Source organism: Haemaphysalis longicornis, unplaced genomic scaffold (assembly GCF_048455015.1).
Source record: "Haemaphysalis longicornis isolate Haplotype H1 unplaced genomic scaffold, Haemaphysalis longicornis Haplotype H1 scaffold_3, whole genome shotgun sequence".
NCBI lineage: Eukaryota > Metazoa > Arthropoda > Arachnida > Ixodida > Ixodidae > Haemaphysalis > Haemaphysalis longicornis.
The window spans coordinates 169250769-169276484 of NW_027526335.1; the positions used below are offsets into that span (position 1 = coordinate 169250769).

At 45.5% G+C, this 25716-nt stretch overlaps 1 protein-coding gene across 4 annotated transcripts in view; it reads right to left on the reverse strand.

The window, feature by feature from the left end:
- Positions 1-731: 731 nt before the first annotated feature.
- LOC144175662 (transcription factor E2F3-like) overlaps positions 732-25716 on the reverse strand; it is a 46470-nt gene continuing 21485 nt past the window's right edge. For all 4 annotated transcript variants that reach the window (XM_077704705.1, XM_077704708.1, XM_077704706.1 and 1 more), the window contains exons 5-7: positions 23073-23187; positions 13319-13496; positions 732-4137 (exon numbers count right to left, since the gene is read on the reverse strand). In XM_077704705.1, coding sequence (XP_077560831.1) covers positions 3911-4137; positions 13319-13496; positions 23073-23187 — 520 coding nt within the window. In that variant the 3' untranslated portion in view covers positions 732-3910. The remainder of the gene's footprint in view (positions 4138-13318; positions 13497-23072; positions 23188-25716) is intronic.

The following is a 25716-nucleotide window of genomic DNA, read 5'->3' on the forward strand; positions in this document are numbered from 1 at the left end:
CTGACAACCTTCGAATGATTTAAACGTGAAAGCGTACCTGCCGACATACGGTTGATCTACTCTTGAACTTTCAGTTGAACTTTGCGGCCACACCTGTCGCCACTTGACCAGACCCTCAGAAACTCGTTACGCTCGCTAGCCACCACCAGGAGCTTCCTGCTCATTTGCTGTTGAACTTAGCAGATGCACCCATCACCACTTGACCAGCACCCTGGAAAGCACCCTCCGAAGCTCGTTCGGGAGCTTCTCGTTGAACTTTGCATGTGCACCCATCACCTCTTGAGCAGACCTTGGACAGCACTCTGCAAAGCGCGTTCCGCCGCTCGCTAGCCACCACCAGGAGCTTCCTGTTCATACGCTTTTGAACTTTTATTGTAGTGTGTGGCCGCACCAGTCACAGACATTGGACAGCACCTTCTGAAGCTCGCTGCGCTAGCAAGCCATTGCCAGGAGCAATCTGTTTGCAGTCAGGTGCTCCAGTTCTCAGAACGGCTCATACTGCACATTGCTCCTTGTTCAAGTCCTCCTCCCGCACTGCTCTTTTCCTTTCCTGGCTAGCGATCCTGGGCTTACGCACCCTGGCTCATGCAATTTTAACATTTTGTACGATACTGTGCAGCTCACGCATTCCATGAAACAACGATAGAAGGCTTTTGCCTTAAAAGTCGCAGCCATGCATCTTTGGCACATTCAAAAGTGCAAAAAAAAAAAACCTGCCCACATGAATGTGTGTAAAACAGTTTTATTTGGCAACAGCAACAAGCCAGCCTTGGAGCCGCTTGTCTCGCATGGAGTGACCAACATTCAACCTTCTAAAAAGAAACAGCCGCAACATTTTATATAAAAAAAATGGAGTGACGAGGACACGGGAAAAAAATCTCTACAAGAAAAAGGGTATGTTACACACTATTTACATTAGTCGGTTGCAAAATATAATACCTTGCTGGATGATAATGGCAGTTTTTCGCGCCTCCCAACCTGGGAGGCCTTGTCAGTGTTGTCCTTGGCAGACATAACAATGACTGCACGCGTCAAAAAAAAAAGCAATCGCTACCCTCGCGGACTTTCTTGTCGCACAGGAAAGTCGCGGAAATGGTATCTGCACACACAAACACGCACTTCAAATATTTCCACTCGAAAGGACAAGCGGGAATCAGTTTGTCCAACACAGACCCACACAAGCAGGTTTGTCTGCGCTGTATGTTGCTGCGTCATTTTTTCAATGAAGGCACACAAAGCAGTCTCAAGCACCGCATGGCGGGGTTGTCTGGACGATGCAAAACTCATCTGCCCCGGACCACTATATCGGAACAGACCCAAGCCCTTCACTACAGCAGGTCAAACCACAACATGTGTCGCTCCGAACAGAGATCATTCTTAAATGGCTGGCTTGAACAAAGAGGCATTGCAAAACCACCTTCAGCACACTGCGGGAAACAATGGTACTCAGGAATTGATGGCACAGCTTCGAGACTTGGACCAAGTAAAAAAAAAAGAAGCGGTTGACATAGTGTGAAAACCACTGACCCTTCACTGAAGCAACGAGCAATTGAGGGCCACCCACGAACATCACCTGTTCCGTCTTTGAGAATGCATTAAAGTGACGTGCACTTTCACATACCCACCGTGGTGTGACCAACTTGTAGCCTCCAGTCTAGCGACGGTGGGAGTGAAAGCACCTGCTTTCTAGCAATCCCACTTATTTCAGTTTCGAGCGGTCTACCAACAGCACAGAAGTGCCTTCGGTGAAGTGACACCGAACAAATATGAATGCCTAAATGTCGGCAAATCGTGTACTGCCAGTAGCAGTACTGATTCACTTCCAACGCTGAGCGAATGGAAGTCAATTTATTCGAACACGTAAAAAATCAGCACTAAATAACTAATAAATAACATTTAATCCCATGTCACTGACAAAGAAAGAAAAAAAAAAAAAACCTAAACCCTGGTGAACTGTTCATACAAACTTCAAGAGTGGCTTACTTCAACTCGAGAGTGGCCTGTACAGCAGGCCAATTACTAAAAATGCAGCCTCGCTTACGGGCATGCCCAGAGCTTGCAACTGACTGGCTGCCCAGACTAGTAGCCAAATACTACAACCACTGCGCCGGAACACAACGGTTAACTTGGGCGCCAAAGAGTCTCCCTCTAATACCTGAAACATGACTTAATCCCTTTATTCCTTTTTTTTCACCCTTAAACTATTAATCAGGGACTCCAATATTTTGTTATAGCATTTTGTTATCTGCAGAACTCCGAGAACATGCCAGACTCTTGGCTTGTGGCACAAAGGAAGCGAGGCTTTGTTACCTAAAAAGTTAGAAAACAACGCAAAGCCAAAACTCTTTTTTTTCCCCAGGATTAGCTAGAAAAAACTGATCGATAGTACCAGAAACATAAGCAGCTCGCGTACACCAGCATTGCACAAAAAAAAAAAAAAAAAGGCACACCAGCAACCTAGCGCATGACCAGCAATGCAAAAGGAAACGGTAGGCACAAATACGCGTGGCCTGTTCCTTTTCTGCTAAATGTTCATCCACGAAAACTCAAGTTTCACAACCGCGCCTACCCTTTAGCAACAAGCGCCACCCAAGTTCCTGATTCGTAAGTTTCCACCTTTGCGACCGACACCAAACAATGCAAATCTGACTTCCGAATTAATCTTCTTTCCAATCTCACCCTGGCAGCACCGAGCAGTGGGACTAGAACTGCACCACCCTTGGCATCGAGCAGACACTTTCAGCGCACCACACGACACACACATCAGCCCAGTCGGTTCGTCGCGCTTTAAATTACATAAACCTAAGCCTAAAACAGCCAACCGTTAAAGCCGCATCTGTCGTTCGAAACAACGCTTGCAAACCCGGGCAAGCTTTTGACCTTGGTGCCGTCGCATGCTTCACGCCTGAACATTAATCCCGCGAGGTACGCGAAACTTAGAAAACCGTGCAGAATGCAAGTTCGACACCCTTCACCACAATGAGAAGACCTCGCTGCACGTGGGTGAAAGACAAGTGACCGTCGGGAGCATGTAACAAGACTCCTCACGTCCCTTTTGTGACTACAGTGACACCAAAACAAATTATCAACGATTGACTAAACGTAGCCTGAAGAACCCAATACTGATGGCATCTCCGGTGGGCAAACAACATCTTACAAGGTGACCTAAAAGAAACGTTAACAAAATGACGAAACAGCTCAGGCATAACTTATGCTTCTATCCCACTGCCTTAAAAAGAAGCGATTGCTCAAAACCTCGTAGGCGCTACACGTACAGTGCTAAGGCCACAGTGCTAGTAAGGCTTCGCTGCAAAAGATGTGCGCACTCCCCCACACATTGGCAAACACGCGGATTAAACACCAACGTCGAAAAAGCGAGTTCCTTGAAGCCGCCCGAGAAGCAGTTTGCAAAAAATACACTCTTAAACGTCTTGCCAGAAGACCAAGCGAACACGACCATTGGCTGCCGGAACGGGCGGCGGTCTAAAAAACTCACCTCACAAAAAGCATAAATATAAAAGGCAAAGAAACAGGACAAACAGGAACACAACATGAAGGCGGAAACTCGACACAGCACTGTCACGGTCACAGGAAAATGACGTCACGTGGATTCGGTGCACGCGCGCGCAGGCAAGGATTCACCAAGGACTTGCCAAAGCTTGAACAACGCACGGCACGGAGGTTTGATTTCTTTCTTCCCTTTCTTTTTCTTTCTAGAGGAGCAGTTCCTCTGGACACCGTCACGCGTACACGCACGCGCAACGCTGACGGGGCAGTGCGAGCGAGGGGGTATGGCGTCACCGGGAGCCGACGACGTGGACTGAAACGACACAGTGGCTAGTTTTTGTACTTCTCGGCACAGACAAAACAGGGGAGAGGGGGAAAGGGAAAGGTCGGAGGGGGTCGGCCGTCACTTGGTCGGGCAGAGGTCGGAAAAGTCGTAGTCGTCAAAGAGGTCAGCAATGCCTTCAGCTTGGTCGAGCGTGAACGCGTAGTCTTCCTCGGACAGCGGAGGCTCGAGTTGGACAAAGCCGTCGGCAAGCAGCTGGTCTTCCGTCTGCAGGAGCAGCTGGCGGCCACCCATGGGCGCAAGGTCGTCCTCTTCGGAGATCAGGGCTCGCTTTAGGCACAGTTCTCCTGCGAGTTGCAGACGAACGCACCAATGCTTGTTAGGCAGGTGCGAACTAATTAGAACAGGTGATTGCCGGGAGAGGTAAAGCACGTGACAGTAACAGGCGCAGAAACCTTGCATGTACTGCATACATTAAGACAATCACCCCTCAAGGCTTCGTTCTCGTACATATTATGCAGACAAGAACACTCACGCAGCAGACGATCACTAAAAGAGACAGCAGATGAAAAAAAACAAGAGTAGAAACATGTGCAAGTTTCATGCGAGATTACGACAGATCACATTTGCAGGCCAATCTGCTGCAAACTAGAATGTGGTTTGTGTTAGATGAGACTGAGATGTCAGACGAGATTGAGGTAACACAGGGAGTACTGCAGGGATTAGTCTTGAGCCCTCTCATTTTTTAAGTTTAAATGAATGCTATGTGTGCTGATATTTCACTCCCTGCGTGATTATTCACCGATGATTGTGTGTTATACAGAGTCATCCATAAAGTACATGATTGTTTGGCCATGCAAGAGGATCTGAACAAAGTTGCCAACTAGTGCAAAAAGTGGGGTTCAGGTAACCGCATGTTTGCCTTTTACAAAAGAAGTACTTGAAACATTTTTCTCTTGAAACTAAGTAACTCCTGCATGTTATGAATGTTACATCTATTCTTGATTATCCATGCACTGTACTTGATTATCCATGCCCATGCACTTTTGTCTAAAGTTTCTCACCAGAAGTTACAGGGCAAAATTTAGTGGCTCGTTTTGTGTTCCATAACGACCCTCCCAAGCAACCACGGACGTCCGTGGGACGTTCGAAATACACCCGAACATCCCATGCCCAGTTTGGATGGCCACTGTACGTACGTCCATGTTTGTATGTACATTTTCGGAGGTACAGTGGACATCCAGAAATGGAGGTATAAGTCTGAATGACATCTGCTAGCGGACATACAAAGTTACTATGTTGCATTGTTATTAATTTAATTAATGGCTTAAATTGAATATAAAAGCAAAAACAAAAAGCTACTTTGCTTTTGAATTAGAAAGATTTTGTAGATCAACACCCTGACTTGTATATTGCAAGTTTCATCAGCATATTTCTAAAATTAAGCTGTTTTTTTTACGTTTTTGAAGCACCTCATCAGGGGTGGAAGCAGGGTCTAGCTTTATGGAGCAGGCACAGGAGCAGCAAAAGTCTTATTTCGGAGCAGCTTTGGAGCAGCAAAGATCCCATTTTGGAGCAGGTTTGGAGCAATTTAGGGGCTACTTCAGAGCACACTGACGGCCTTAAATAATGCGGCTGAGCGCACTTATAGGAGCAACTAATCTAAAAACTGCATGAAAAATAAATCAAATAGGAGCTGGCACCTTGATATTACCCTTTACTCGGGACTGAAACCTGCTTTTTGCCAATTCCTTTAATTGTAGCGACTTTTTGGTCTTTATTTGTATAATAATCAACACTATGTTACTAACAGTGGCTTCTTTTTTAAATTTTTTGGTAAAGTAGTTTCGAGCTAAAACAATCGCGTACAGTGCGCCGCCCCGCTGCCGCCGTCGCCGCAACCGTGAAATCAGGCGTCGTGAACGTGCCCTACCCGCGCGGCGCTCGCCGAGCGCGCATCGTCTCGCATCGATATTCCCCAACACGAAGACGGGCGCCGTACAATATGATGCCGTATTTGCAGCAAGCCGCCGCCGCCGCGTCGACCGAGAAGGCAGGCATCATAGGCAGGCAAAGTTAGGCAGCGAACAAAGATGGCGATTTCACGACGCCTCATTCCGTAATAGACGCGAAGGCGAAAGCAGGCACGGCATCCCATCAAGACGCCCACTTTCGCGGTCGAGTCGGGCCTCGTCGGCGCGCGAACGAGTATGGCGGCTATGTGGCGCGCTGCACGCAACTGTTTTAAAGGAAAGTGATAGCGTCCGCCGCAACACTCTAGACGAGCGTGCGCATGCGCTCAGTGTCGCAGAAGAGCCCTTCACGCGGAAGCTCGCGTCGTCGCGGTTCTCGGTTCGTGCAGGTCCCGAAAAATTAGACTTCAATCACCACAGTAACTGCGTACTCGCGCAAAAATAATAATAAAAACAAACTACTGATGCGAAGGATGTGCGAAGGATGTGCGAAGGGGTCGTTCGTCTTACTTCGAGCAGCTGCAAATTCCAGAGGCCATGCCTCAAGTTATATCACTAGATAACTGTTCAAAGTACTTTTACTCATGCTGGTGACAGCCTTCCGGGAAAGCCGCGGCGATAACAACGTTGCGATAAACTCCACGAGGAAACCACGAGTGCACCGAACTGCCGTGGCTATGGATGCGGCGTGGATGCGGCTGCGTCTATTGTGTAGCCAGCGCTCAGTGTTGCCCGGACGACGACAAGACTTGGCTAAATTTGGCGTTTTATGCTCTCAATGGACAATAATCGCGCAAATTGCCGTTTCTGCGCAGCTTGGCAAATTGGCGCACAATGGCGCAATTGGCGCAGCAGTTCCACCCCTGCCTCATGGACTAAAACGATAACCTTTTCGGGGATGGATATATAAGAATTGATAACCGCTAACGGAACATGTGAAGCAAGTTCACTGTGTTCATGTATGCCTCTCAGCCCACTAGTTTGTCGGTCTTGTGCAGTGAGTATTAACTAATCACATTAATTATTAATCATATAAGCTTCTCCTTACGTGACTCTGGAAATTTTTTGTGAACATCCAATTTCGGATGTCCGACTAGACGTACAGAAATGTTAAATCCAAACGTCCCACGGACGTACATGGTACATCCGTTAGTCCCGATACGAACGTCCAGAGGCAGACTGGACGTACGATGGACTGCCGAAGGACGTCCGGTGGTTGCTTGGGCTCGGCATTGCAGTGGGTCACGTGCAAAAGAGAATCTTGGCAGGGAACCATTAGAGGAACGAAGAAAGACTCTTCAAACAGAATTTCTATAATGTATATCGTTCGAAGACTGGTAGTGAATGAAAGCGATACCTATTCAAGCCTGATGATCTCTCTCTTTGCCTAGATCATGTGAATAGTGTTAGATAAGCACAATTTATGCAGATATGCTAACAATGTCATTGTTTCTTCCGGGCAACTTCGAGCTAGAATAGCTTACCCTAGGATACTACCACAATTACGTCTAAGATGGATTTTTTCCCTTGTTATACATGCCTTGTTGGATTCAAGTCGTGTGCTCATGATGGATATGTTGTCTCAGGATGTGGTGTATTCCTTTGCATTCATTGTAAAAATGACTTGTACTGATTGTTGTGTATTCATTCTCAAAATCTGCAATAAAATCAATAAACCAATGGACCTCATGTGCCAAGGACTGCAAAAAACTGGAAAGCAAGGGAAATTTCCCATAAGACTATATTTATAGGTAAATTTGAATGAAACTTGCAATTTTCGTTTATATTGCAATTTGCTGATCTCAACTATGTTACCAGTTTTCTTCCTACTGCACCAAGTCGTTTTCAGTACAATATTAAATTTTGAAGGGAGCTAATTACTAAGCACTGCCCATGTGAAGAAAGTGGACTAACCTAATTTCAAACGTTAGAAATAGCGAACAACTTTATAGTTTCAAGCCATACAAATGTCACCACTTACGTTACGAGGGGAATAGTGTTCTAACTGGATGCCAGCATTTAAGTTAACATGCTCAAATGGAACCACAGAGACCGAAATGTTTTTGGCGTTGTTTCCAGGAATTTCACATTGCTTCATATGACCGAGCCAGTGTCCCCTCTTGCTGATGCCTGTCCTGGAAATGGTGGTGTTTTTTTTTCCTTGTTTTGCACTTTTAGCCAATGTTGAATCCAATACAATTCAAGAGGTTGCTACAAGAAAGCACCACCAGCCATTGCCGCCCCTGCCTTGGTGTCAGTGCTAGGAGCGATCGTCTTAGTTTGCCGTGCATTCGTATATGCTGCAAAAGGAACTCAAAGCAAAATAGCAAAATGGACCACCTGCCCTCTCGCCGTTTCAAAATGGAGTAATGCTACCCACGAGCGGGACAAGGACTACAAAGTTTTGCTGTAACAAAACTTTTGAAAGTTAAAAATAGGAGGCAAAATTGAGGTATGATTCCCTCGTCTTCAGAGAAGAAGCCGGTAACATTTTGTATACGTTCTTAAAGAGCAAAAATAACTCTGGACGCGCGGTGGGCAACAGACTTGTCCGAAGAAGCTGTCAAGACTGCGAAATCCTACAGATGGGGAACTTCAACACTTCAAGCCACTAGCTAAAAAAAATGGAAGCAATGATTTGAGAGTCCCCGAGCTGCGGGTAACCAATGAAAGCCAGAAGATTGTGCTGATCTCCCATGAGCATTTCCCTCTGCACAACATCGCAAACATGGGCGAAACAACAGTTCGAATGGATACTCTGGCAAATCGGACCAACAGCGTTGTGGGAGCCAGCACGATACAGATTTCGAGCACCGGCTGCGCCAGATGGGGCTTTATCGTTGCTTTGGCAGCCTGAGCCTCTGGCCACAAGAAACCGGCTTTCGTCATACTTAAGGAGCCGAATAATACGATAGGAACATTACAAGCCCCTGCGTCCCACATAAGGACGACTTTTCGTTTGCAATCTTGAGAAAATAAAGAGTGGCTAGGGAAAATCTGGGGCCCCAATGCTGACGACATGCTGCAGCTGCTGGTGTTGTACCACGCCCCTACAACACACAGGACGCACGTGGCAAAGGAACGCTATCGAGGAGCAAGACACTGGCATGATCTACGTACCATCCACTTGCACCAGTATGCTTTGACCAGCACAGATGTTTTGGAATAAGTTCTATAGTGAGCCATCGGAGGACCTGGCAGGTCTTTATGCGAAAGGAAGAGAAGACGCCAAAGGGCAACCTGTGAAAGGCAACACAACAGTACGTTCTCGACTTTCTAGACGAGGATTGGTATTCTGCTCCAGAAAACTGTTTCACGTTCTGTTTGAGAATGTGGCATCGCAAACGCACTCAATGGGTCTGAAGAGGGCAATCTTTGTGAACTGTTGTGAACCAAGAGCTGTTGAACGAGGGCAAGAGGCTCCAACCAGTGTGACGGCAGTGCCAACGCTTTTGTTTGTTTTATGTTTCCAGCAGAACCCATAAGTCGTCGGGCAGATTAGTGAAGGGAAGACGGATGGTGCGACTTCCCTCTGTGTTTGTAAACACGACTTCCTCCCTTGTAAAAGCCACTGTGCCTTGTCTGCCTCAGGAAGCATGCACGCGAGCAAACTGATGTCTATTGTTTCTGTGTTGAATCTGTGTGAAACGTTCGCGTGTATACTGCGGCACCCAGGATACGGCTTCAGGAGCCTGGAGACCCAGGTTTGTAGAGGGAAAGTATTTGACTGTTGCACCAAGCATTTAGCTATACAGTCGAATCTCGCTACAACGAAATTGACGGGACGTGCAAAAAAATTCGTTGAAGCGAAAATTCGTCGAGGCAAAATCTGGCCCCAACACAGCGCAGAAGGGCAAGAAAAATAGCACCGGATATTTCCGCGTCATTGGAAGCTTAATACAATGTTTAGAAAAAGGAGTGACGTGCAGCAACACTGTGATTATTCAGATAACAAACATACCAATGGTTATCTGTTTTTTTTTTTTACCAGCACGCAAAGAGCGCGATACTGAGGAGGCGGGAGAGGTGAAGAAATGAAGAAATGCAGGCGCAAAGTGTATTGCTGCACAAAGCGTTTCTACCGAGCTGATTACTTGCAGACAGCTGCTAGGCGGTTAGAAGCCCCCCTCTCACTTGTGGCAGGAACAGCGCCGTTATCTTATCTTCTGACAAGGCAGGGCAGCAACTGACCTTGGCAGGCAAGCCGCGCGCGCTTGCATTTAAAGCAAACGCGCGCTTGCGATTTAGATAGGATGACGCGGGTTGAAGACTAAACACGAAAACATTATTGAAGAATTGTAGAAGGAAAACTGCAAGGACAGCTGCTCACAACACATACATGATGGCACTGCGCCAGCAGCAGAGCACATTTGCGCGATTTCAACTGGATATGGATTGGCTATCGCTCCGGCTTGGCAAACTTGGCTTGCACCTCATGTAGAAACGGCCTGCCACATCGTTATCGCCATCAAACAATGGCGTCCACCTATGAGTTTTTTTTTTTGTTTTTTTTTTGGGTGGCAGTGTGGGCGCACCGCACAGGTTTTCGGTAAAACTAAGCATCCTGAATGTATAAAAAGTTACGGATAGCTGGCGCTATGCTTATTTTATTGTAAAATAATTGCTCAAACCCAGCCCCAGTCAGCGAAAATTTCGTTGAAGTGAAAGCAAGCCAGACAAATGGTTCGTTGTGGCGAGGGACTTTGTTGCATTGACTTCTATGGCTAGCTGACGGGGAATTGGAAATATTTCGTTGAAGCGGACTTCGTTGTAGCGGGATTAGACTGTACATAATGGCAGCTGCTGACCACTGCACTGGTCAAGACACTACCTGTGAGGTCTGGGAAAATGTCAATGCTTTTGCTGCATTCACGGATTCACAAATATGTCTTTAAACTGCAAACATTTTCTGATGTAAGAAAAATGTGTGTCTGGAGGATTTCTCAAAAGAACCGGTACGGTTATTGTTCTTGTTCCTGCTTTAATTGCTCAACATAGCCACAGGCAGGTATGTGCTTTAGTGCACAACAGCAGCTATAATTTTTGGCAAACGACTTCCACTTGTTTCCTTGAAACTACTGTAGAAGAAAGACAAAGCACAAGTTTTACAGGACCACCTATTTGAACGTCCTTTCCATAAAACTCTAAATCTGCATATCCTGACCGAAGCTGCTGTTTCACCCGTTTAGTGTGACGCCTTGTGTAAACATTTAAGGACGCTTGTGTCATCATTTTAAAGCATCTTTTAAATATTTTTGGCAGTGCAACTATTTACAATGAAGGCACGCATATCCGTGCGATGCTCCACGTGTGTTTTGATGCATAGCATCCCTCATCCCGACACCGAAAGGCTTAATTATTAGGAAAGCACTCACTGCGTTGAATTGAATATCGAGCGTTTTTCGCAGCTGTGACCTGCCAAGTAAGATGCCGATACACAAATGCATCTATTGTTTTGTACCTTGTATTTTTTTTTTTGCGGCATACTGTATTTTGTACGCAGCGGTGTTGTAAGTGGCTGATCCGTGTACTGCCTCAAGTTTTTATTAGTGAACTGACAGTATAGAAACACGTTAAATGTGTTCTCGAGTGCTCAATAAATAGACCTTTATAACTATTACAGGAGTTATATGAACTCAATAAAACATATTCTCTTCCTTTCGGCTAATTTTAAGCCTCTGTAACGAAGCCTCATTGGATGGCACTGCACATTTTCATTTTAATTGCGAGGGGAAAACCAAAGCCACCATTGCTAGGTGGTGGCATGCATTCACTTGGGAATGGAATGGCTGTGCATGAGGCTGCCAGTGCTGCCTATATATAGGGTTGTTCGTTTTCGGATTTTATATTATTTTTAAAATCTGGGGGCAAAAACCGAGTGCTATTTCTCGAACTGATAATCAGGAACAAATTGGGCTTTTTCTTTTGCAAAACCATTCTGAAACTCGTTTTTTTTTAGTTAAATCCACAGATGTACTAAGTAACACAGTTTATTTTAGACAGTATTACAATCTTTCTAACTGTTAATGCAATAACCAGGAACAAATTGGGTTTTTTTTGTTTTTCAAAACCATCCCGAAATTCGGGGGGGTTTTTTTAGTTAAATTCACAGATGTACTAAGTAATACACACAGTTTATTTTAGACGGTATTACGATCTTCCGAACTCTTAAATGTAATAAATAAAGCTGGTGTTTATTACAAGCTGGTAATCGGGACATCAGGGTTTTCTAGAAAAGGCTTTCTGAAATTTGACATTTGTTTGGAAATGAATCAGTAATGATGACAATGTAAAAAAAAAAAAAGAAAAAAAAAACTGATAGCTTCTAAGAAATTAAACATTTTATTCACAAAAAGCTGGTCATAATTTTCCACTCATCCTTGTTTACAAACTTTATCATCTGCTTGCGGAACATGTCGGTCTTCTTTTGAGATCTGTCTGATCGCTGAACGTATCTCAACTGGGAGGAACTACCTTAGACAACACAGCTTACCTTAGCTAGGCACAACAATGTCAGCACCGCATTTGCCAGCCCGGGGGAACAAGCAGTGGAGTCATGCCAATACTCAACGAGTTCGGAATCTGTGTTTTGGGGGCTTGTTTACAGCAAATACTGGTAGAGAACGGCAGACCGTCAGCGCACGATTGTGCAAATTGCTGCTTTGAGAAGGTCCATTCAGGGAGAAACCGGGCTTAACCCTCTTTTCCTTAAACATGTTCGGTTCGAGGTGTAAGAATTGGGTAAAAAACGAACAACCCTATCTATACGGTCTGCGGGAAGCCAGCTTGTGTGGCAGAGTGGATGACTCTGCCAAGTATTCACCTAAAACGTACTACCTGCACTTTTCCGACCTCAACATGTCACAAATTTTATTTCATCAAACCTGAGGTTGCGCAACGTAACAAAGACACCAAGAACTTGTGAGCATTAGCATCACATGGTCCAAGCTATGTACACAGAATGTCAATGGCAAGTCTGGGCAAAGAAAGAATTTCACCTTCCAATGAAAAAATGAGTAAAGACTTTGGTCAAACAATTTGGAATCTGGCAGTTATAATGTCAATTCCATTGCATAGAATGTACTGCGGCCAAGTACGGTAGAATGGTGTGGCCATCCAAGCTGTGTGCACAAAACATCAACTGTAGGTGTAACTTTTACCTTCAAATCAAAAAACAAGTAGCAATTCTTGTCAAACAATTTGGAATCTGATGGTTCAAACATCAGTTTCATTGAACACACAAAGTGCTGTGGCAAGCGCAAGACAAATTTAGACTGCAGTTCGTATGCGCTCGGTAAAACAATTTGGAATCTGATAATCAGAATGTCGGTTTCATTGCACGCAACGTGCCGAGGCAAAGTTTAATACGTTGGATTTGACCTCACATGCGAAATGGATAGGAATTTCGGTCGAACGATTTGGAATGAGAAAGTCCAAATGTCGGCTCCCTTGCACACAACGTACTGCGGCCAATTTGTGCCCACCGCAAGCCGCTAGCTGGCGTAAGCGCCCCACGCCACTGCCCTAATCGAGGCAGAGAGGTCAGCGTCCCGACCTTGCGAGGGTCCTGCCGAGAGGGAGAGCTCCTCGTGGCTGGAGGTGGAGGGCAAGATGGCGGCCAGGGTGTCCGCCTCGCTACTGCCACTGGTGCTGGAAGAGTCCATGCGGTCCTCGGGGTTGGACAGGTACACCTCGATCTCGCCCTTGTCGCTTTTCAGCCAGATTTGCAGGCCCTGCAAACGAAGCGAAGCACGGCACTCCGTCACTCACTGACAGCATCACCAGCGTTTTGTTGTCATTCGAAATTTTTTACTCTCAAAGGGGCCATGAACACAAAATACCAGGGGTGCAACAGCCGAAACACAGGGGTGAGACAGCTGAATCAGATTTGGGAGCAGTTTTTGGAGCAGCGAACTCTCGATTTTGGAGCAGACATTTATTACGTCACCTTAGGAGCCTAAAAATCAAATTTTTGGCAACTCGAGGGGGGGGGGGTGCACTTTTTAATGGGTTTTGAACATACATAACACTGAAACAGCCTTTCAATGAAGTTTTTTCTACTATAGTATCACAAGGCACGAACTGCACTATCTTTTTACAAGCCATTAATAAATTCTTAGGCTCCATGCATAGATAGCATGGCGTGCCGTTGAAAACATCGAATCGAAAAACTAAGCAATCATAACGCATTTTCATTATCATGTGAATGCTGAAATTATTATACTTGTAATCCCAGACTTTGCTTTACACACAATTGTGGAGGCATGGCAAAAGTTGCGCAAAGCGAGACAATCTTCGCACCCCATCAGCCCTCCCATTTCAATCCCCAAGGTGCGCATTCACTACGATCGCAATTTGAATAACGTTGGTATGTTTAGCCACCTCCCTCTTGGCATTAAATTTCACTTCAGATAGATAAACCATTATTACTAGCGTGCAATAATAGCCCGTCCCGCTATCGTCCACTGCTTGAACATTTTGCGGCGATGTAGCCTGCACCGCCACTTCTGCAGTGTCGATCGTCCCATTTCCGCCACGCGCAAGCTCGTTGTCAAAGGCAGCAATAACTCAGCGTTTTATTATAGCACCGCAATGAGCCCGAAATTTCACTTCAAGCACGCACCGCACCTCTCACTCGAGGCCGAAACACTGCGAATTCACGTTGTTTTGGATGAACTCCCATTCTTCCAAGTCACGCAACTTCCCTCAACAGATGAAACGACTAAATGAAAACCCAGCCACCCCCATAACCAAAACCACAGTACAAATCGGCGAAGAGCACTCTGCCTGAACCACGAGCAACTGCTTCGCCCGACGGCCATGTTTTCCAATATTCACCACACCAAGATGGCGGCGGCCAGTAATGTCGTTCTGGAGATATACCGCGCTCCGAAAATTGGTGTCTTTTCATCAATTTTCACCAGTAGTTTGTCGCCTGAGTACACATACGTATTTTTTCTACAGGAATTTGCAATTGTTTTAACTTTAAAAAAACGCACAGAATATAACATGTGCAACCCGACATGGTGACCTTTGAAAAAACTATCTTGGGGACAATTTTATGCAGGTGTTTTATTGTATGACCAATCAATTAAACCTTTACAAACAGGATCACCTTGGGGGGGGGGGGGGGGGGGGGGCTGGAAAATTACGCCGTCAGTAAGCATTTTTCCCCGCTGAAACTGACGGCAGCGTTAAAATCCTTGGCTCTCAGACTGTTTTGGAGCAGTTTGGCACAATTTTTGCAATTTCCAAGCTTTTGGAGCAGCCTGGCGCAGGAAAGCAGATTTTTATCAAAAGTGCGCAATGTGCGCAGCTGTCTCACCCCTGTAAACAGGATTTGGAGCAATTTTTGGGGCAGCAACGTCTTCGTTTTGAAGCACCAAAACCCAAATTTGTAGCAGTCTATTACAAAACAAGTGCAAACTATTCAACGGCAGCGCAGACACACTTTAGCTTCAGTGGACAAGGTCCTCATAAAGTGACCAACAGACCCTGCAGAAATCTGCAGGGCATGGTGTATTTGTGCCAGCCTACAAAGCAGGTTCATCCAAATGCTTAAACTCTTTACAAGATCAAGAATCAGGCAAAGAAAGAAAAAAAAAGAGAGAATGTTATTATAAAAACTGCAAATGATATTTTTACTTGTACTCCAAAATGCCCTCATAAATAGCTAGTCCTAACCTAACTGTATAGCAAATAGCTTTACCACCTATGCAGCACCTGGCTACACTAAAAGCAAATACAGTCGAGTCCACTTATAATGATAGCGTCTATAACAATATATCGGACATAACGATAAACAGCTATGGCCCCGTCAACTTTTGTAATCTTTCTATGGTAAAATAAACCGCTTATTACAATGCTCCAGTGCCACGATATCAGACATAACGATTGAATGTGGTTATATTGTGCACCAAAAGTGCAACAGTGACGACTTTAATGACGCGGTTGCGCGGCCTACTCAGTCTTTGTAGGAGGCCCAATGCGTGACACAGTCCCTCAGGAACTTTGTTTCCGCCAAGGACATTTACCTCAGCTAGGTGAAGCACCTGTAGATGCTCTTGGAAAAGATTTCCGCTAGCTGCACATGCAGCCAACAAAGGTGACCGACTGTGGCTTCTTTTCCGCAAATTAGTAGTATGGCCTTGCTGGCATGCGAATAAAATGTTTTGAGCTCTCTTCCGTCTTTTTATTTCACAACCCACTTATAACAATTATTGGTTATAACGATGGGATTTCCTTGGCACTTGGATATTGTTATAAGTGGAGTAGCCTGTACGATAAACTGTTCTTAAATACCACCAGAAGGTAAGTAGCAGAAGATGTTTCATGGCATCATTGGTATTACATCAATACTTTGCCTTCCGACATTTTTTTAGTTCGCCAAGCTTTCGGAGAGTCTGCTCAAGGCTCCCCGCTGTTTGCTAGTTTTGTGCAGCGCATCGCCTACGAAGCTCTTGCCGTCGGCGCACGGGCTCTTCTTGCTGTATGTGCCGGACCAGCGCATTTGGGTTGTGGCCTATTAAACGTGCAGTAGTTTACAGCAGTGCCAACAGCTCTATGAACACGCACTTCCGAGCAAGCAGCTGAACTGAAGGTGCTCACTGATATTGGGTTGTCAGCGGGTGCACTTTTAGTCGGCCGCCATCACACCTGTGCCCTTTTCGCATGTTTAATGGTAGAGGGTCACCACACCCGCGCCGAGGTCAAAATCATTAGACGACCAGCCTCTGCATTTCAGCGGTTGGTATCTTCAAAATTGGCACGTATCAACGACATTTCATGCAAGAGCGCTCCACTACACAAGTGCAATAATGACGTTTTCATCGGATGGCGAATGTTTTCACCGGATATACCGGTGGCAGGCCGAGCACTTGTCTGCGCTGAAGTCCCTTCGCATGTTTTAGAGCGACTTTGGTTTCAGCATAGGTACAGTACTGCAGTGAACTAAAATTCCTTCATCGCCTCTTTGCCAGTGAACTAGAATAGGCATAGATGGCATCAGTGGCATAGGCTATGGACTGCGTATATATAAAGCGCTGTCTGCTCTACTGGATTGAATGATGTATGAATAAAGTTCCTAGAATATACCCAGTATATTCTAGGCACTACGGTATGAACCTCACGTATGTTGCCAACGCGTCCTTTATTCCCCACTAAAGATTGCGAAACAGAAATTTTGCACCAAGTAGGCCGTTTTGGTGCATCTTGGCTCAAAACTATGAAATTGTATCAAAATGGTGCAATTGGAACAGCTGTTGCACCCCTGCAAAACACAAGGTCAGTTCATTAAAGTTGCATTTGATTGCATCAGTTGAATGCTAGCGTGCAGTTAACAGACTGATAATGAGATGTATTTCTCTTCATGGCAAAACTACACGTGGGCGCTGAGGCGTGCCCTGGAGTAAGTTTAGACTACATGGGGATCTTTAACGTGTGCCAAAATCTTGACGGGCGGGGGTGTTTTCACTTGTCGCCTCCACCTGAAAGGCGGCCACCGCAGCCAGGAGTCAAACTTGCGTCCTTGTGCTCAGCAGCCTAACTTCTTAGCCACCGAACCACCGCGGCAGTTACAAACGTTCCTTGTGCCTAATCAATCGGCTTAAAGGGACTCTGCAACACGCTTTGAGCATGCAAAGAAACTCGCGCAACGTTTAGATTACTTTTAGACGTTTAGGAATACCTCAGCATGTGAAGCGGTAAGCTCGCTTTCTTCATTTTCCCTCATTATGCACCATTGTAATTACATCATTACAGTGGTGGCTCCCTACTGGCTGTGGCTGGTCAACTTTACGGCTTATTTCACGCGTTGTCAGCGCTCTGCAGTAACCTCTTCTATGCCTGAACCTGCACGAAGTTTCGGAGTTTCTTTTGTTTTGAGTACGCACAGGGTTTGAGTGAAGAACTTAATACTTCCCTTTCATATACGCCACTCAACAACAAACGTTTATAGCTTCAAAAACACCGTACCAGCCTGAGCGCGCACTTGCAAGCCGGCAGACATGCCTGCTTTTTTTTTTTTTGTTGCACCACACCAAATATAGACCCCTTTACGTTGGGAAGGAAAGGAAAGAACTCCCTGGCCAGTGATATATAGAAGTCTGCTGATGAGAACGCCACAAGCGACCCCCTGTGAGACAGGTATCATAACCAAGAAATCAATTTTGAACAAGACTTACCTTTCAAATAAACACACACACTGATTATGTACAAGAGTTGCGCTGTGTTTATTTCTTCCCAAAGACAACCTCACTCAAGAGTCCAAAGACACATTTCCACCACACGCTGCCTCGGAGTCCAAACTGTGATTGCCGACTGCGTTTTCGCGCTCCAAAAGCAAGTTATCCTCGGTGTCATCGAGCAAGTTTGACATCTCCACCTTCTTGAAACCCTTGACGGTCGCATCAATGTCAATCTCGCTCCACGTTTCCAGAATCTAGGTGCAAAGAAACTCGACTGATGGCCTTTTGATTTTGCCACGGCATGGCGCCACAGGCATGGTTGCCCGTGGCCCCATAGCCCACATACCGCCTCCGAACATTACCCCTGAATGGTTTGTTGATTGACTGATTGTGGGGTTTAATGCGCCGAAGTGACACCTGGGCTTTGAGGCGTGCCTTAGAGGAGGAGGGCTCAGAATTAACTCTGATAACCTGGGGATCTTTAACGTGCGCACAAATCTCGTCACAACGGGCGTTTTCACTTTTCGCCAACATCAGAAAAGCAGCCACCACAGCCAAGATCGAACCCATGTCCTTGGGCTCAGCAGCACAATGCCTTGGCCGCTGACCCACCGTGGTGGGTGGATACGTCAAGAGGCAGTAATAGCATGACAGTGATGTTTGTGCATACTCCTTAAATCTCTGCACAAACATTTTCAACCTGGTGGCCACCAAACAGTCCACCCCCAAGAAGTGACAGAAGAAGAAGCGATCCGGTCGTCGTCGTTAGGCAGTTGAAGTCAAATTGACCATAAGTCTGTCATCATCCATCGCTTTTTTGTGCACTCAGATGCGGATGCCACAGGAAAAATTTCTCCTTGGAAGAATGTTCTGTTTAAAAATAATGAAAGGCACCAGCTTTCCTTCACCTGCCATCACAACCGACACCGCAGTGCACCTCTGCTTTTCAGCACCTGACGTCTTGATGAAGGCGCTCCATGCACCCTTGTCGCCTGTTGTGTTTCACGGCATGTTGAAGCTCAGTGGGATCTGATCAACATTTCCCATCCCGTTTTCGTTGGCAGATTAGGATTGCAAACTGGTGATGGTCTGAAACTTTGTCTTCACTGGCAGAAGGCAATCGCTGGCACAATGTCGTTTGCTGTTTGAAGGTCAAATCACTGTATCGCATAGTTCAGTGAATGCTTGCTTGGAACACTCGCGCAGGGAAACCCTGCCTCCTGGAAATTGTGGGCACTTGATTCCGAACTAGTTCCATTGATTACGGAATTCTTGGTGCAGCTTCTTCTGTAATTCAGCAGCGCCTCTTCGATGAACAAAAAGTTGCTGCCCTTCAACCTAGTGGGTCTCATTTGTAGCCTTCAACTTGTTGTGCTGGCACTTTCAGCATCGGAAGCAAATCTTCTCACTTCCAAAGTGCCGGCTGGCCGCACAGTTGCCAGGCTTCATAGCATAGTAGACTGCCTTAAACTTAATTGTAGCAGTATAACTCAGATATTGCCAGAATGGTGAGGAGACTGGAAAAGCCAGCACCGTAGGGAAATGGCAAGTAACTTGTAGTTGCGGTTGCTGTCCTAACTGCTGCTGCCACTCCCGATTGGCTACATTCCTTCTTATTGCGCACCATCGTTTCTGTAGCGTTCGATAGATGGCACTCGGTTCATGGTATGCTACTCATGGCAGCAATTTTAGGGTGCGATTCGATGCAAGAAAAAAAAAATCGGCCCTTGGTTTACAAATGTTGGGGGTGCGTTCATTATGCAAGTGAATACGGTAAAAAAAATCGACGAGGAGGCTACGTTGGTAGTGGTTCTTGAGCATCTCGAAGTAGTGCAAACACAACACAGACACAAGAAGGAAGTAGACAGGCCACAGTGCTGACCTGCAACTGAAATTTAGTAGAACTTGCGCAAACTTAAATACTAACAACCTCATACCCATGTGATCAGACATTATGGAGACGTCACAAACATTATTGTTTTTTCCCCTTTTTTCTTCCGACACATGTCAAGTACCAACCACATGTACGATTGAATGCGCGTATTGCATTTTTCTACAACAGAGCATTTTAGAAACACAAACTCACTCTCATGTAAATGAAGCAAAGGCACACTCGTACACCAATCTCCACTATTTCTTATACTGTATGTTTGGATAATTTATCTTGTCAGCTCATCTTTGGGCACAGATAATTTCTCTGTCCCGAAACACAGGCTCGCATCCAAACTTTTAGCTGTGCTGAGCTGCGTTTGATAAGGGGGCAGACTGGTCTTAGATGAGATTTTTTTTATTTACCAACCAATTTTAATGAAACTGCACTGCGTTATAGAGTTTTTTGTGCTGATTTCAAATCTGCCATTAGATTTTTTGTAAGTTGATTATATTTTGAGTTAATGATTAATTGCCATTATTTTGGGTCACAGTTACAAAATAACCACTCCATAGAGAATGGAAATTACCACGTGGCTAAGCAGACAAATGACTAAAGAATACAACATAGGAAGAGCTTTTTTGATTCAGCTATTTTTGGTCGTTTTACAACACAGGGAACTTCGTTTCTCCCGCGCTCTGCCAGAAATCGCTCGCAGGTGGTGCCAATTGAACACAATAATAATTTTCCAAAGCCTCCATTTGAAAAATTTGTTTCCAACATTGTATTCCCCACACATTTCAGTATCAGAAGCAAAAAGAATTAAAGTTGTACCTGCTCTGGGTGCCCAGATATCTGAGGATGAAATGCTAGCTTTGCATTGCAAGAAAAGTGCTGTTTCACCATCGAATTCTGTGCTTACTGAGCTGTAGAGTGCACTTTAAAATGCTATTAAATATAATAACAACAAAATATGGTCCCTTTTGATGAGGAAATGTACAGACTGATAGAAAAATGGCCGTGGAGGCCGAAAATGCCATTTTTGAGAAAACGCTTTTTTTGACCGTTTTTCGGCCTCAAAGACCCAACTGCCGCCTTAAGTGTTTCCTTGAAGAGAAGGCTCATGCTCTAGCATGTTATACTGTCAAACAATTTGCTCTTGCAGCTAACAGTTACCGAACACCTGTATGCTGCCTTTGGTGTGCCTGGTTTTTCCCCATAGCTGGCAGAGTGCCCTGCCAAAAGCCAACATTGAAACTTGTGCCATGTGGAGAAATTAGGCATAGAAGTTGCGCAGCAAAGCCATTTCTCGCACGGCCAGCAAGGTTTAGCAAATTTGCAAAAAAGAAAGGATAGTGGGGGAACAGAGAGAATTTCAGCAAGGGTTCGCAGACCCCTAAACAGCCCTCGTGGACCCCCTGGAATCCGCATGCTCCCATTTTAAAACCACAGCTCTAACAGCCTAACATTGCTGCACCAACTGGTCTGTCCTCTATACACACAACCACATGGAAATGGTGATAGGCATACAACACCAGTTTTGCACGGTACAAAAGCAGACACATGCTTCACCCCTCAACCCTTCCCGGTGACACGCAATAAGCCTTCTTTGAGCTTACTGTCAAAGATGCCACAAGTTTTTCCAGTGCCGAGAAAACATCTGTATGATTTGCGGTCACATGGGCATGAGGTTGTCAGCATTTAAGTTTGTGCAAGTTCTAATGAAAAAAATCAGTTTCAAGTCAGCTCTGTGGTCCGTCTACTTCTTTCTCGTGTCTGCGTCGAGTTGGCCCTATTTCAAGTTTTTTACGAATACGATAAGGCTGCTTTTGTGATCTGAATGCAAAGGCACTATGGCTTCCTATGGAGATACTTACCCAAATTAAATTCGCACAAAAACTCCTTTGGAACCGACTATTGTTTCAAACTGATTAATATCAAAATTAATCTACATACACACTTTGTTTACATTCTACATTCAACATTTTTGCGTTTTTCTACCTTTACGAACGGTGGTGGCCATTTTCTGTACTGGGACAACGATGCTGCTTTTTTGCACTATCGGACACTTGAAGGGGTTATGCAGACAAAACACAAGTTTGGTTAATTCGAAAGATTGCCTCGTTAGAATCATACTGACAGCACTTTTAACGTAAAGTTTGCTCAAAAAAGCTACATAATTAGGAAAAACGGGAATGGCCATGTGACCCACTAGCCGAATTCCTGCAACAGAACATATGATGTCATATGCCCAGCTGTGTGATTGGCTGAGGCCAGCAAAAGCAAACACAAAGTAGGCAGAGCTTATAAGCTTGCCGAACGAGCTTATTGCGCTTAAATGTAATGCATATTCATATTACAGCAGTAAGAATAGTAGTAAAAAGACAATGACAGTTATGAAAGTACATATAAACATAGAAGTGCGACACTGCTGTTGGTACTAAGCGCACTATGATTGTTTTAGCTGCACAGCAGTCCGTTGCTTTGTAGTTGTCTTACAAGACACTGGCAGATTGGCTTAATTTAAGTGACGTTGTCTTATGTGGCCCTGTTTGTCAAGGATACACCATGTTTCACGAAACGATTACTTTCTAGTTACCAAAACTAGCCCGGTGCAAATACGGTCAAAAACAAAGAAACGGTGGACACTGGTCCGTAGATGAGTATGTTAGCGCCATCTGGGAGGACTGACGGCAAGCAAAGCTGCAGAGCCGAATGACACAGTGGAAGTTCATTTGAATATGCGCACTTATGACTTCACTGCTGACATTGCGAAAACACACGATTTGGTGGGAGAATCAAAATTTTAACGTAAATTGATTAATTTCTCAGTGAATACAGCATTAATTGTTGTTGGACAAGTGCTGAGTGCCTATAAAACACAAAATCTTTCGAAAAAAACAAGCTTGTATTTTGTCTGCATGGCCCTTTTAAGGTTGTCAAGCCATGCCAGACATAGCCGTACACGGCAACACAACCGTAGCGGTCCGCTGTCGGGGCACGCCCAACTTCGGTGTTCAAGGTGAAATTCCGCGTTTTTTCTCACAAGTGGGTGAAAGGTCCGGCCGTTCCGGTCCGGACCTTTTACCACCTTTCGGACGGGAACAGCCAGAAAAAGGGTAAAAGGTTCAGACCGGAAAGAGTTAAGATGACGACATGTTTTGTCAAACAAGCACTGGCAATCGCACACCCTTTGACTGCCACAAAGAAAATAACTTTGAGAGGAAAATCATCACAAAGTGTTCTTTTCTTGCCTTGTGGGGGTCGGGCACTTCCAGGCGGGTCTCGGGCGGTGCCTTGACGGCGATGACCGTCTGGTCGGACAGGCTGCTGATGCCCCTCAGGTCCCGATACGTCACATAGGCATACGTGAGGGCTTTCAGTCAAGGAAACTCCAACACGCTCTGGACTTATTTCTCTGGCAATTTCGGTACTTCAAGTTTGCCCCCAGTTTTTCCCACTGAAACAGACGCTTTGATGGGGACACGCCATTTATAGACTTTGCACAAAAAGGACTGCAGTGAATATGCACTGCTGCAGTTTTTCTACGGGGACCCTAAACTGTCTTGCAATGATCCGGTCCCCGCAGAAGCGTTGTCAGACTCAGCAGACTGAACTGGCCAAAGTCACGGTTAGACTACACAACAAAATTTGGTTGCAATGAAATGAGAGTGGTCAAATTTCGGTCAACAGAAGCAGACTATAATGTACTGACTATTAGAAAAACCTTTTGTGCAACGAATTCCACTTAAAAGGACCCTGCAACACTCTTTGAGCAGTGCAAGTAAACCTGCGCGACGTTTAGATTACACTGCCAGGAATACCTGAGCCAAATATTACACGTGCACATGAAGCGGTGAGCGCGCAAATCAATGTGGAAGACGCGGAAAAACCAACCGCTCTCTCTTCAGTTGTTCTCATTATGCAACCCCTGGCATGGCCTAAGGGACGTCACATAGGCCATGGCTGCCCGATCGGCTGTCACTGGTCAACTTCGCGCTAGATTCTCCAATTTCCGTCGTCGTCATCGCTGTGTACGAACCTCTTCTATGCTTGAACCTGTAGGCACAGTTTTGCCGTTTCTTTTGTGTTTTGAGTGCGCGCGAAGTTTGAGTGATGAGCTCAATACTTCCCTTTCAACGGGACCACTCGACTAAAACCGTTTACTGCTTCAAAAACGCCCTACCAGCCCGAGCGTGCACTTGCGAGCAGGCACCCATGCCTGCTTTTTTGTGGCACCAGACCGGAAATAGGCCCCTCCGCGTTGCGGAGGAAAGGAGAAAACTACCCGGCATGTGATATATCGAAGGCCGCTGAAGAGAATGCCGCGAGCCGCCCCCCTCTCCAGGAGAGAGCGCGCAGCTTTCGTCGCGTTGTACGCGGTCGAGTTGAGAGGGAACGATTATGCGCGATTTCTCATCACGTGTAGTTTCGTTAATTGTGAACGTATTTTCATAATTCTTGAGGGAGGAGATTTCTGGGACAATAGACTTTATCCCAAAATACATTACTAGTAGTCGATGGCAAGTGTTGCAGGGTCCCTTTAAATAGGATGGGAGTTTGAAGATCCGCGTTTCTTCCATTTCAGTGTGGGAGCTTCTAGGGATCATGATGAATGAAATTGCTGATAAAAGGAACAAGTTTTACTTGAAGAAGTACTGACAACAACTTTAAGGTTGTGTTTTTTGCTTCGATGACCATAAACTATTATGCACAAATTAAGACTGCCCAACTGCTCCAGCACGATCAGTTGTGTATGGCATAAAAAGTAGAGGAGGGTGAAGATCATGACACTATTCTGGAAAGTGTGGTGAACATCATGAATACATCATTCATGATGTTCACCACACTTTCAAAGAGATCAAAGCGGTCAAAGTGATGTTGGTTGAGCGCATACGCTATTTGGCAGGAAAAATGCCACGCAAGAGCTACCTGTTGTGACAACAATTTTTTGTTTCAGCTGTCGAGAGCCCGGGAGCAGGTGAGAGGTGCTTGAGAAACTGGAGCGCATCCCTTTTCTGTCTAAGCAAGACACGAGCCTTGTCACCACAACCGCAAAGGCTCCGCTTCCCCCCAGCTCAATTTAAGATTAGTCTCGCCGCATTCAGCAGAGCTGAAATTGCCCAGGGACAAAACACGCCACAAGCTCCACCAAAGGGTTATACCTCTTGTTATTTTTGCCATACAAGGCTTGTTGGTTTTTCCCCCAGGAACCAACCATTCTAAATTGGACGTTTTTCTGTCACTCACTTCCCAAAGCCAGTTTGACGTCCCGCAACAGATAAGCTGCCAATGCTTGCCCCTCCAAGAACTGTGGTAACAATATCAATTTAAAAATGGTTCCGAGCAACGCTTGATGCCCATAACTCAGCGAAGCCGTCCTGGCATTATCATGAAACGAACCATGCGAGTTCTTTTAAACATCAAACTTTGGCACCAGTAATGCAGGGCTGGTTATGCTATGAAAACTAAACTGCTATGAGCCAGATTCAGGAGCGGAGGTCTAATCTATAGGGCGCATAATGTTGCAGCCTTTAAGCTGCCACTGTGGATGACAGGAACTGTCTAAGATTTAGTGAAGGAAGTGGAACGTTCAAGGACAGCTCCTGAAGGACTAAGATTCCTCCGCTAAATGCGAACACTTGCAAAGAGAAAAGTGCACCATGTGCTAACTTATGCAGAAGAAACCAAGACGCGTACAAAGTATACTTTAGAAGACTTAGTTTTGATGGTACTCCAAGCCTGCCTTAGCTTCAAGATTGTCCTTCTTTTTAGCCACGCCTCAGTATACTGGGCGGGTCTCAACGAAACTAGTACAGGTCATGTTTGTTTTACCTGTTGAAACAAGAGGAAGCGCGCTTTGTAGGTTAGCAAGACAGCCATGTGGGCACAATTCTG